The 14,332-nt window shown below is 43.7% G+C and overlaps 1 protein-coding gene across 1 annotated transcript in view; it reads right to left on the bottom strand.

The window, feature by feature from the left end:
• Window positions 1-14,332, bottom strand: part of LOC108801809 (cyclic AMP-responsive element-binding protein 3-like protein 3) — a 54,392-nt gene that overhangs the window by 35,426 nt on the left and 4,634 nt on the right. Inside the window, exon 2 of the mRNA XM_018573720.1 lies at window positions 11,493-11,621. Within this exon, the coding sequence (XP_018429222.1) occupies window positions 11,493-11,621 (129 nt within the window). The remainder of the gene's footprint in view (window positions 1-11,492; window positions 11,622-14,332) is intronic.

The raw sequence follows: 14,332 nt of genomic DNA on the forward strand, positions 1-14,332 counted from the left end.
GCATTGGAGCGCGATATCGCGTGGTAATTTGCCAATTACCGCGCGATAAATCACTCAATGTGAACGGGGCTTCAGGCGACAAGGACGTCCTCACGAACATGCAAAAACAAATACAAGAGACAGCGCCCTCTCGTCGTGAAATACGTCGAATTTATTAATCAAAAAGGATTAACATACTCGCAATTAAAAAGTACAAGCATTCATGTATGTAGACTCAAATCTAACAGACACCTCCCTGAACTGAATGAATCCATAAGCTGGTGACAGTCATATCCATAGACCAGACCCGCCGGTCACCATATCCTGACTAATACATTTTTGGGTGTACCCACTTTATCAGAGTCTACTGAGAATGGTATCTCTTTAACTTATATACACTATAACACTATTCAGTGACCAAACCAATCGGGAGTTACTTGTTTTAATGTCGATTATCCTGTATTAGCGAGGGTCAGATGTCAACACCCCTGTTGGTGGAGTCAAATATAATTTCAGCCTTCTTAATCCTGCCACCATAAGGACTGCCATTATTAACTCATCTCTCGGCTGTAAACTGGAATATGTCATGCACAAGACATTTTCCATGTTCACGGCACTGTAATGCTTTCACAATGGTCACATTGGCTGCGCCTGCACTGTATTCATTTAACAGCCAGCGATGCACTGAAAGCACAAACAGCCAGAGCCGCTGATGATTGCTTATTTGCTCACCCAATGAGAGGGCTGGAATGGACACACCCTCACTAGACAGGGAGACTTACAAGATGGCTCTGTGCTGAAATACAAACAGGTTGACTTTAGATAAACCAGTCACATTAGCCAGGCTCCACCAACAGAGATTAGCATAAAACCAACAGAGATTAGAATAAAAACGATGATACTAGTGAGCTCCTCTAGTGTGTGTAGGATGAATACGGTGTACAGGGTGCGATAGTTTGGGGAATATAGCACAATGGTGAGCGCTAAGTGACCACTTCTGAAGCTGACTTTAACATAAAAGGACAGTCTTTATTCATTTAAAAGGTCAACAATCCATGAACTTCACAAAATAACTCGCTTTTCTTAAGCATAATGAAACATAACAGTTCATCGGACTTTCATCAAAACATTGTATTTTGGTCTCACCGACATCTGGCTGTCCCATACACTCCCTGTGTGATAGTCCCAGAACTTTAAGGTATTTCTCTGTAAATACAGTCCTCAGTATTACTCAACAGCTTTCCTCAGCTCCAAGCGTTTCAGTATTCACCCCTAGTGGGTCAATGTCTTTCTCAGTCTCTTCAACAGGTATCTCAGGGTCACCAACCCTCTTGACCTCTCCAACATTACTGGCTGTGTTACTTGTGCTCGCGCACGCAGCAGAGTCTGCCTGTGGCAGTGTGCCTCCTGCACACCCACAACTCCCCTGAGCTCTGGTCCAGACTTCCAATAAGGCTGCTCTCAGCCACCTGATCAACCAATATTGAATTTATTGCAACATTTAAACATACTTACAAGATAGCCAGAATGAAAGCGCCTTGCAGCAAACAATCAACCAATTCCACCTAAGCAAACCGGAACCAGAAATCCACCTGCTAGTCACCTATGGTGTAACCTCAGGACGTGTCCTATCCTTTCCTAAAGGGTAGGACACGTTGGATGCAAGGTGCTTTCATTATGGCTATTTTGTAAGCGTGTTTTATTGTAGCAATAAATTCAATTTCTTTTACGTACTTCACCATTTGGCGCATTTTTTCCTCTTCTATAATGGATTTCTCCCCTCGCCGAGTGAGCAGGCCTGCCGTGTAATACGAAAAGAAGGATTTGTTTAATCAGAAGAGTGATGATCCCATCTTTGAAAGACACTCACCACAATTATGTTTATTGACCATTGAGATTTATGGTCATTGATCTTTGGTTAGTGTGTTCTCAGTTATTTAACACATCGGGAGTCGGGAGCACTTTATTTCAGAGGATCATTGTCACACTGTGGATTTTGCACAAAATCACTTTATATTATTCTACTTTATATTAAATTATTAATATGTTTGAATATTTATGTTCATGAAAATTTTACACTTTTTGTAAGTTTATGTACGTTTATGAGCAGTAGCGCAGTGCACACGATTTATCAATCCCAAGGTCTAACATACTTTTTAGTTCAGCTTATACCACCTTTCAACAGGCTTCACGAATATGGCATGGCTTAATCTTCACCCGAACACCATGGTCTGTGAGAATCCCATGCTTAGTTACATTTGTCAAACCCAGCAAGTTTGAAATTTCTCTGTTTCTCTGCAAGAACTCCTAGGATTCTTGTTTTTGGACAGGTGAGAGGGTCTCTGCTATTCCTACCTTTTTAATCTGGGTGTCAGGATCTTCCTGTCCTACCATCAAAGCCTCTCTTTCCTTACAAGGTTTAATAAAGTCAACATGATATATTTGATAGGGTTTTCTCTTGGACGGCTGGTTATAGTTAACCTTCCACACTTTCTCAACAATCTCAAAAGGTCCTTGCAATTTTGCCAGAAACTTGCTTTCCACGGTTGGTATTAACACCAGAACCCGATCACCAGGTTGAAACTCTCTGACCTTGGCGGACCAGTTGTACAAGCGACTTTGAGTTGTCTGTGCGGCTTGCAAATGGTCCCTAACTTTGGGCATTATGTTCACTATTCAGTCCTGCATTTTTACAGTGTTTTCAACCACACTCTGATAAGGCGCGGTTATTTGCTCCCATGCCTCCTTAACTATGTCCAGTAATCCACAGGGATGTTTTCCATAAACTAACTCAAAGGGCAATAATTCTGTGGATGCCTGGGGTACTTATAGTATGGCAAATAAAAGTGCTAAAAGAAAGAGCTATTCTGTCAATAGAGCTATTAATGTTGTTCATTAAAGAGCTACAAAGGGGACACCCAGATGCCCCCCCCTTGTGAATGAGTAAAGAGTATTTGCTACCCCTACTCATTCACCGCAGGGTAAATCAAAAGTAAATAACCCCCCAACACCTTAGAAAAAAATCCTTTAATTGAACACAAAACACAATTTTTGACAATTTCTTTATTGTCAAACCCCCCCACCCCAAAAAAATCATCCAACGCTGCAATCCATCGTCAATCACGTCATCCAGTGATGTTATCCAGCGTCAATCACGATGAGCGACGCCTGCTGACTCACCAAAATCAAAAAAGTCCTGATGCCCGCGCACCCGTCCATTCCCAACAAACTGACCAATTTGACAGCTCCTGCCCCTATGTAAACAAATAGGCGGAGCTAGTCTTGTGACGTCACAGGACTCACACTGCCCATTTGTTTTCATGCCATTTCAGGTCAGTGAGCTGTCATGGCATGAAAACAAAACAGGGTGTTTGTGTTTTTTGTTCCATTAAAGGAGAACTATGGGGTCAGTGTTTTTCCCCATAGTTCTCCTTAGGGTAACGGGAGGACACAAACTAGCGTCCTCCCGTTACCCTAAGCTCAGTATACCGCGAGCTACAGCTCGCGGTATACTGAGACGCCGCAGCCGAAGCGGATCCCAACTTAGATGACGGGATCTGCCCAGCTGCGTGAGTGACAGCTGGCTCTGCCTATCTAGAGGCAGAGCCAGCTGTACCCGCCCCCTCTCCCAACATACATTTTCCCACATGGGAATGTTGACTCTACATCTGACCCTCGCTATAACAGAATGATTGACATCAAAACAGGTAACTCCTGATTGGCTTGGTCAATGAATATTATTTTATATAAGTTAAAGATATACCATTATCAGTAGACTCTGATGATGGGGGTACACCCCAGAAACGCATTAGTAAGGCTATGGTAACCAGCGGGTCCAGTCTATGGATATCACTGTCACCAGCTTATGGATTCATCCAGTTTTGTGATGGGAGGCATCTGTTACCGCGTTTCCCCGAAAATAAGACCTACCCCGTAAATAAGACCTAGTACTATTTTTTGTAATTGCTAAAATATAAGACCCACCCGAAAATCTACCTTTGCATCCTGCACCTTCTGCTACACATGCTCTCAGTGTGTTCCTGCTACTGAAACCTGTACCTTTGTGCAGGCACATCTCCTGCATCTTCTTGTGCATCCTCAACCTTCTGCAAAAGCACGCTCCCCGTGTGTTCCTGCCACTGAATCCTGTACTCCTGTGTATGCATATCACCTGCATGTATCCTGGAATTCCACCTCCCTGTGTTTTCTCCATGTGTATTTGCCACTAGGTCCGGTTTCCTTTTGCACCTGCTGCAACCCTCCTGCACCTTTTGGGCACTCTTTTGTCCTGCTTGGAGTAGTCCAGCGCCCCTTGGACTCCTGTGTTCCATTGCACTTCTGTTAGCTGTGTTTGCATGGGTTTGTTGGAGGACTGCAACCTGGGAGCTGCCTTGCTGCACAACATCCTCAGCGTAAGAGGCTTTGCGGAAGACCAGGCTCTCCTTAGATCCTGCGCCCCAGTCACCCCCACGTTTACTGTGCAGACATCCTGTTTAATGCAACTTGTCTCCCTTCACTCCCCAAGACCTACTTTCTAGGCCTGTTCTCTGTTCGCAAAACCCGGACCTCTAGATCCCCAGTGCCCTGGTTCTCAGATTATGACAGCTGGCTCATGTCCTCCCTATAGAGGAGCCACTCTTTGGAGCCGTTCACACCTAGGGGTCACCGCTATCGCACATATTATTAGAGAATATTTTTGTCGAGGGTGTTTGGCACATTTTTACATATTTTTGCACGCGTTAGATGCGTGCACATAAAGATGCATGATTTTGCTGGTCCATTATGAGACATTGCCGTCAATGGACAATGCACAAATAAATGTGCAAAATGCTTGTGTTGTGTTTCCTGGCATTTCAATTGAAGTCTATGGTGGGAAAACGAGCTGCAAACTGCCAAAAGAAGCTCATGTACTTTTTTCTGCATTCGGCGGTTTGCCATTTCTACAAATACAGCAGCACTGCCAAATGAGGACATTTAAAAATACTCAAGTTGGATTTTAAAATTGTCATTCTTAATTTATTTCCTTTGCACAGGGGTAGGGGGATTAATAGTTTACAGAAGGAAGACAACATTGTTCTTTCAATTCACAGGAAGTGAGGAGGACAGTGCATTTCCAGTGTGATCAACAGACATTTTCTGTAATTGTCGAAAATGTAGGTGATACACTATTCTATTTATTTTGTTCAACTTGGGGACTGAACGAAAAAAATAGAACAGATTCGCTATGCGAGCGTTGATCGAGAAATTCCAGCTGTTTCTTTTGCATTCTGACAGCGGCCGGAGGCAGCTCATTGGCTGCCCGTTCTGTTCGTTTTGAAGATTTTCCAACTAGCTCCTTCAATCAGCTGATCTAGGGATATTGGCCAGAAGGGTGCCACCAGCTGCACCCACTGCGAATTTTGGCCAATTAATGAAAAACCGCACGAAATTCATATAATGTATGGCCAGCTTTAGTCTGAAAAAAATGCAAATGATGCAACCACTGAAGTGCAGGACCGGTAAGTTGCATTACATTTTTGCTTGGGTTTAGGCATCCTTTATTTGTTTTGCCATTGTGCTTCTACTTAGCAGGTTTCCCTTATTTTTTTAAAGTTCTGTAAAGTTTTGCTTAGGAATGAGGGACTGACAATGTCCATGATTTATTAATACACACTGCTAGGTTGTCTGTGATGACTTGCATAAAATAGTGGTGTAGCGCCCTGGTGGAAAAGGTGCCATTAAATATAGTGTTTATCAGATTGTATGTGGTCTAATACTAATTTGCAGTTTGGTTCATGTGGTTTTCCCCCTAAACAATCTATCATTGCTTGTCAGAGGTACTGCAGGTAGTGCCCTGGTGATAGAACAGAGCAGCCAATAGGATTGCTAGGAGTAGATATCCCTTCCCAGCCAATCGCTGTTGAATGAGCCAGTGGTGCATGCTGGGGGAGGAGATAAGTACGCAGAAAAATGGTGGGCCATGTGAGCTCTCTTCCGCCCCCAGGCCCTGCCTGCGGGGAGGCTGCGCTGGACTGCCTGAGCTGACCAGGCCTCAAAGCCTGGTGACTAGCCTTGGAATCACCTGCCTGGTGGCAGCAGGTCCAGTGGTTGCTGCTGCTAAAGACAAGAATCAGTAACTTTTACCTCAAGTAATGCATTGTCAGGTGTTTTGACCTGCAGTGCATGGAAGCTGCAGCCACACTCTCTCTGAAAAGCCATGGAGTCTACATCTGCCTGGATGATCCTAACCCTCCTCTACCTTTCTTCCTGAAGTTCTTCAGTAAATGTTTCAAGCATCATAACAACAGACTGGACCTCACTTCAATCGTTCAATGGAGGGGCGGTAAGTGCTGATGGGCAAAGCGAGCAACAATATCCCTAGACAAGAAGAATCTGAGCGGTTGTAACTAGGGATGAACCAATATATATATATGCCGCCGAAACATATCGGCCGAAAATTGCACTTTTGGCATAATACCGAAAGTGCCATTTTCTGGCCGATACAGCGGTGCATCCATTCTTTCTCTCCCCGCTGGGCGCTGCTCTGTGTCCCGGCGGGGAGGAGAGAAACTATTACAGGCGGCCAAGCGCTGCGGGAGGAGATCGCTGTGAGCGGCCGGCGTCTCTCCTCCCTGCTCCGCTCAGCCTCCTGTCACAGATCAGAGGAAAGCAGTGTCGGCAGAGACAGCCAACGCTATCACAGCAGGCTGATCTCCGCTCGATCAGCCTCCTGTGACAGCTGTCAGGATGGAGAGTCAGTGCAAACATTTAGCGATCAGTGATCGCTGAGTGTTTGTAAATACCGTATTTTGCGGTCCATAAGACGCACCGGACCATAGGACGCAGGGAGGTCCGGCGCGCCTTATGGAGCACTCAACAGACTGTAGCTTCTGTCACAGCTTCTATGACAGAAGCTGTGACAGAAGCTGCAGTTAGTGACCGCTGAGACAGGGGCGCTGTGATGATCTCCATCGTCGCCGCTGCTCGGTTTTAATACGAGTGATCTAATTAGATCACTCGTATTAAACGAGCAGTGGCTCCTACTGCTGAACTTTATCGCCGCCGCCACTGCTCGGCTTTAATACGAGTGATCTCATTAGATCACTCGTATTAAATGAGCAGTGGCTCCTACTACTCGCCCGGGCGCCCGAAACTGCATGTCTCGGGCGTCGGGATTCGCTCCATAAGACGCAGGCACATTTTCCCCCTCCTTTTGGGGGGAAAAAAGTGCGTCTTATGGAGCGAAAAATACGGTAATTGAGAACATAGTATGTTACTATATCCTCAGTTATGAATGAATGGGAAGTGATCTACATCACCTCCTGTTCATTCATGATTGTGGTTATAGTAAACATACCCTGTCCTCATGTTATAAATGAACAGGAACACTCATAGAGGATTCCTGTTCATTTATAACAGGGGCTGCAGAAAAAGAGATTCAGGACTCAATCTCTTTTTCTATTTTAAAAGGGAAATATCATGTTTAGACCCCCTAATATTTCCCTGAAGCCCCTAAAAGTAAAGTGAAAAATAAAAATATTTAATAAAAAATGAATATATAAAAAAATTTAAAAGTTTATCAAAAATAAATAAAAATAAACTTTTTTGAAAAAGTTAAAATAAAAAACATTTTCGCTTTTGGTTTTGGCCTGACATTTGTTTTATTTCGGTTTCATTTTGGTGCACCTCTAGTTGTAACCCATAGCAACCGGCCCTAGTAACTCAAGGTGTGCTGGTGTGCTGTGGATCTATAGTAGAGGTTTCTTGTAGAGGAAAGACAGGGAGACCCGTTAGTTCAGTTTACTGTAGATCACCCCTTCAGAGCCACCGGTAGTGTTATCCTATATTGGGATAGCGCTACAGTGGCTTTATAGTTTAAATATAATGAAAATAGGTATGAAACGGCTAATTATTTTTCCACAGTCCCAGCCCTGCACCTTATTACACATCTTGTGGGTATTCCCATAACTTCATTAGCACATGGACATTTTAAGATTTTATGAATGTTGAAGATCCTATTGTGGGAAGGTTTAAAACCAGCAAGCAATGCTTGAGCAACCTTATTTGCGGAATTTGCATATTAATGAATCATGTTGCATGAGTAGAGGTGTTGCACTTTCCTCAACTGAAGCTGAATACATAGCAGCAGCAGCAGCAGCAGCAGCAAATGTTTGTCAAGAAGGAATATGGATTCGCCAGCTTTTAATGGACATGGGTATAGACATGTCAAACCCCATCCCAATCTCTGAAAACAACGAGGATTGTAAAAAGCTGACACAATCAAAAAGGGTCAACACTAGAACCAAGCACATCGACGTGAAGTATCATCTGCTTATGAACACTCATGAGCAAGCTATTATCGACTAGTGATGTCAATGAAACTCAATGACAGTCTATGGAACCAGAACTCGGAAAAATCAAATGTCCCCTTTTTGAAGGCTTATATGCAAGTTATTGGCCATAAAAAGGGTATGGGGATTCGGGTACTGCCCTGGGGGACATGTATCAATGAAAAAAACACTTTTAAAAAATATAGTTTTTAAAGTAGCAGTGATTTTAACATCACTTAATAATAAAAATTATCATTTCCTTTAAATATCGTGCCCTGGGGGTGGGGTCCTCTTAAACTGCTTGCAAAGAGGCACATCTGTACAATGTATAGAACCTGCTGCAGTAAAAATGACATTTATAAGGGGAGGGAAAAAAGCGTGCGGAATCCCCCCCTTCCAAACAATACCAGACCCTTTAGGTCTGGTAGAAATGTTAAGCTGGACCCTTAAGGTCTGGTAGGAATATCAAAGAGGAACCCCCACCCCCAAAAATGGCAGGGGAAAAAACATGGAATCCCCCCTAAAATTACTAACCAGACCCTTCATCCGAGCACTCACTGGCCTGGCGTTGCAGGAAAGGGGGGGGGCGAGCGATCGAAAATATAAACAATTGGCCGGAGCTAGCGGTGACATTACCACTAGCTCCGTCCAACTGTTTACATTTGTCCTGTCCAGCATCTGACAGGACTTAGCTGTGAGCCATGATTGGACAAAGTCATCATTACTTTGCCCAATCATGGCTCTAAAGGTGGCCATACACCTTACAATTATCTGCAGATTTTCTGTGGTCAGATGGAAAAGGTGGAAACAGATTCCTCCATCTACACTTAACTGTGTGGATGGAGTAATCTCCACCTGGGCCAATCTGTTGCATTTTTTCCATCTGACCACAGAAAATCTGCAGATAATTGTAAGGTGTATGGGCACCTTTACAGTGCACTATGCCGTGATCGGGCAAAGTGTTGCAGCTGACCTGTGGTCAGGTGCATTGCTTTACCCAATCAGTGCTTCACAAGGCACTGTGTGGTGCGCAGCAGCTTGTGTGCAGGGCCGGCCTTAGGCCTTTAGGCGCCCTGTGCGGCCGCACTGCTCGCACACCCCTAAGGCCGGCCCTGCTTGTGGGGCACTGATAGTTTGTGTGTTCGCCGAACACATGAACTACCGATGTTCAACTCGAACATCGAGACCATCCCTATTATCGATATGCAATATTGCTTATCAGAATAAAGAACTGCGGACGCACTCATGAAGCCATTGCCAAAGGATCGTCCCAGTTTCCTTCGAGAGAAGCTAAATCTCATATAGCAATGCATATGCTGTTGAGAAGGGCAGGGCCGGATTTCCCACAAGGCCACCGAGGCCTGGCCTTGGGGCAGCAGGAAGTAGAAGGGCAGCACAGCTCTTCTGGGGACCCGCCCTCACAGCAAGGTAGTTCCGGATGGAGAGCGTTCTCCACTCTGTTCTGTGTAAACCCTGAGATGGGAGAGCTGCACTTCCCATCTCAGCTGTCGCAGGAGTTCCAGCACAGTACTGTGCTCAAACTCCTATATTGGAGGTGACAGGTTTAACCTCCTTGGCGGTATGATTATTCCGGATTTTAGCATCCCAAAGCGGTACATTGTTTTTCGTGGAAAATTTGTTGTTTTATATTGTAGGCCTGTAATTCTTAGTAAATCTTAGGAATAACTCACCTAAATATATAGCGATTCGTTGGGAAATTCGTCATCAGGACGTTCACAAGTTTCCAGGCAGAAAGAACAGTAAAAGTGCAGGCAGGGCACTCGACAAAGCTTTAGGGACAAAATTGAAGTGAAATAGTTTGATACATAAGTGTAATCATAGGAGATTACATTGTATTGTGTGTATTCTGTGTACATTGCAACTTTTCACTTTTGAATTTCCCGCTGGCTCCGCCGCCCGCTGTGACACCCGAAAACGAAACCAAAAGTCAGATGTCGGCATCGGCTGGCCGCGTACAGCAGAGGACACTGCAGGCTCGCAGGGACAAGGTAAGTGACACTTTTCTGTGCATTCCCGAGTCTGGCTCGGGGTTACCACTCTTGGTACTGAAAATTAACCTCGAGCCCGACTCGGGAATACCGCCAGGGAGGTTAATAAAGAGAACCTGTCACCTCCAAATGCTAATCACACAGGGACTTGTTGGCTCCTGTATAATAGCAATAAAGTTAAGTGATAAAAAAGAAAAATTCATCAAAAGTAAAAAATAATTAAATAAAAAATGTAAAAAAATAATAAATAAAAAAGTGATAAAAATGTAAATTATAAAAATGTTTAAAAAAAAGTAAAAGATCATTTGATAAATACAAAAAAGTAAAAATAATTATAATTAAAAAAAGTGGTAAAAAAATAAGGAAACAAAATAATTAAAACCAACCCTGCCGCCCCCGCCATCTAGTTGCCATTCTCCATTGGGTGGGGTTTTGGTAGGGAGGGGAGCACATTGAGGAACCTGGCCTTGGGGCAGCAGTGAGAGTACATCTGGCCCTGGAGAAGGGGTGTTGGAGATGCAACAGCATACTGATTGTGTCGCTGACTGTAACTATGTAACTATGTCTTTTTCAGCATTAGATGGCGCTGTAGTGCAATGTTCGTTTATGCTAGTTTTTCTATATGCACATTTATCTGTGATCTATGTTTCCTGCATGATGCTGTATACACACATGTAATCTTCTTATAAGCAAGTAAAACTTAATTCAGCATTCCTCAAGATCGCAGTGCTTCACAGTGCTTCATCTAAACACATAACCAACAATTCATATGTAAATAGCACAGTCCATTCATATGTAAATATCACAGCCAAGTCAATTCTTCAGTGGGAAGCCAGTTGTCCCTGTCTGCATGACATGTTGTGTCCGGGTCTCAGATGCTATGTAACCAGGACACAGCCTTCAAATCCCAGACTGTCCAGGTCAATCCCTACCCCTTGGTGTTTTGAGAAAGTGGCCTAGAACCCACATAAGGCTTATAGCAGGGGGGTGTTTACCATACAAAAAAATTAAATAAAAGAAAAAAAAAAAGGAGAAGAAGGATCTCTGTTAATGGATGCGTCAGCCCAAAAGACAAAAAAACTGCTGACAGAGAGTTTGGTATAATTCGAACCTGTAAAAATTATTGTGATCATAGGCTGTATGTTATTCATCAACATTTAAAGCTACCTGGATATGGTGAGGCTTTTAAAATTACCTTGGTGAGTGGCAGCTGGGTAGGCAATACTACTCCTTCCTTTGAAAGAAGTTTCCTTTCATCTTCATTCAATACCAATTCTCCACAAGTTCCAGAATTACGGCCATTTTGTGGTAGGGTGGAGGTTTGCTGTTTAATAAAAGAAGACAATGTTGAACAGGAAATACATAGGAATTACTTTTTCAATTTCTTAACCACTTGCTGTCCAAGGCAATTTCTCACTATTTGCGCACACATGATCAAATCTGAATTTTTGGCTAGAAAACAGCTTCAGATGCCAAACAATGATATATTTTCTGAAAGAAAACGTCCTGTAGAATAAAAAAATGCTAGTTGCAATTTTTTATGTTGCACGGTATTTGTGCCAATGTTTACCAAACCAGTATTTTTAGGATAAAATGCACTTAAATTAAATTTAGTGCACAGAAACAGAATATAATACCCAATTTGTTTGGTAAAATATAAAAGATGGGGTCACGCTGGGTAAATAGATACCAAAACATGTCAAGCCTTTAAATTGCATTCGCCCACAAAACTGCAAAAAACGACAATACCCAAAATTTCCCATAGGCAACACTTTAAACGCTTTTCTCCAATTGTCTTCTAGGACAGCAAACTGAGAGATGATTGGTTCCTCCTTCTACAGGAAACACAATTGAAACAGTTAAAAACCCCTCGCACCTCCCTCATCCCTCAGTTTTAGATTGTGTTTCCTATCGTCCAGGCCACGTTTGTTTCTTTATTCCTGACCGGTCGGCCTTGTGGTCGCGGGTCCCGCCTCTGTACAGCTCTGTCCTGGGTTCTCTCAACAACCTAAGGCCTTGTTGTAGTTCAGAGGGGTTGTCCTTGAAGAGATTCCGGATAGTAGTCCCCTCATTGCCCCAAAGAGGACGACATCCAATTGCCATGGCAGTAATGCCCTGTCTGACGGGGCTCCTGTAAGTAGCCGGTGGAGTGGCTGAGTGGCGGTGGTGGAGCGCACTTGGTGACTTGGGGGAGATGTCTGCGCTCCGGGCCTCGTTCTCGGAACCGGATAACGTAATTTCCGGCAGCCGGCACTTACCTCACTTCCGCTGCGCGATATCTGCCTTGAGACGCACGGACGCACGCACGTCTCCTATTCGGTGGCCGGTCCGGGACAGCAGTAAGGGGGAGCAACAACGGTGCAGCTCTAATGGAGGAAGCAGGCAAGCACTGTCTCCAGGTCGAAAGGTGCGGTGAGTGTACCCTTTCCATGTTGCTGAATGATACAGTGTAAGGGTTTTTTTCTTTTTTTTTCAGGGCTCATGTTATTAATTTCTTTCTTGCCTATGATCCCTCTTCATCAGAGAGATCGACACCTCTCAGTTCTGTTCCACTTTCTGCCCCAGCTACTAAACAGATTAAAAAGCGCTGTGGCAATTGCCATGTTAAACTTCCTGCTGGTTATGCAAAGCCCTTGTGTGATTTATGCATTCAGAGATTGTTAGCTAGTGAATCTTCTAATTTTATGAAGGGGTTTTTTGATTCTATGAGGTCTGAGATGGTAGCTACAATGCAGTCTTTTAAAAATATTGTTGCTGAAATGATGCCAACTTCATCTGCTCCCTCCTTTTTCCGTCATGCCCGGTCCTTCTGGTTTTCAAGCTAAATCAAATCCTTTCCAGGAAAATTTGGACAGGTAGGATTGCAATTCCAATTCCGGCTCAGATAGTTCTTTGGAAGAAGGGGAGACTTTAGATGAGGACATAAGAGTCTCGACCTTTTAGGCATTTATTTCCTTTAGAGGATATGGATTATTTATTGCAAGCCATATATGTGACCTGAGCAGATTCCGGATCTGCCAAAGGCAGTACAAGATAGATTATACAGGGGTCTTGCGGAGCCAGCAGGAAGAGTATTTCCAATTCATCAGTCTTTAAAAGCATTGATTGCAGGTGAATGGAAAGAGTCAGAAATACATTTCTGTCATTTAGATCATGGAAAAGGAGATTTCGCTTTGGCAAGGAGGAAGATAAATATTTTAAATATCCCAGACTGGATGCAGCACTGGCACAAGTTTCTAAAAAAGCTGCCCTGTCTTTTGAAGATGCGGGTAACATAAAAGATCATATGGATCGTAAAGCAGAGGCTTTGCTACCTAGGGCATGGGAAGCTAATTCAGGTTCGTGCATGCATGTTTCTCAGGGGGCTCCGCCAGAACAGATTTTAGAGTGTTTATTGGTTTTTGGGAGAGCAGTGGCCTATTGGCAGATGCCTCTGCAGAAGCAGCTAGAGCTACAACTTGTTCAGGAGCCCTTATTAACTTTGCTAGATGGGCCATTTGGCTTAAATCCTGGGAAGGGGACCTTACGTCAAAATGTAGACTTTGTGCTCTTCCTTTTGAAGGGGGATTGTTGTTTGGCTCAGGGCTTGACAAGGTTTTAGCCAGGTCTTCCCGCTGGGAACAGATTAAAGAAAGTCAACATGTTCTGAATCTCTTGAAGGTGGGTTACCACCTAGAATTTCTATCTCTATCTCCCCAGACTGTTTTACTAACAGATAGGGTAATTGACACCCTTCTCTCTAGTGGAAAGTTTATTACGAGAAAAATTTACAGCAAAGTCTGGAAAGTGTTTTCTTATTGGTGTAATCAGAGGAATGTAGTCTCACCGACGGTCCCAATAGTCTTAGATTTTTTACAGGAAGGCCTTAATAAGAATTTGGCACTAAGCACGCTTAAAGTCCAGCTTTCGGCTTTATCTGTATTTTTAGGGGAAAAACTATTGGAAGACCAACCTTGGGATTTGTCTCTGGCAGGGCCGTCTTTAATACTGATTGGACCCTGGGCAAACAATTTCTTGCCACCCCCCCCCCCCCCC

The sequence above is a fragment of the Nanorana parkeri genome, unplaced genomic scaffold (assembly GCF_000935625.1).
Source record: "Nanorana parkeri isolate BGI_ZX_2015 unplaced genomic scaffold, ASM93562v1 scaffold2506, whole genome shotgun sequence".
NCBI classification, from domain to species: Eukaryota; Metazoa; Chordata; class Amphibia; order Anura; family Dicroglossidae; genus Nanorana; species Nanorana parkeri.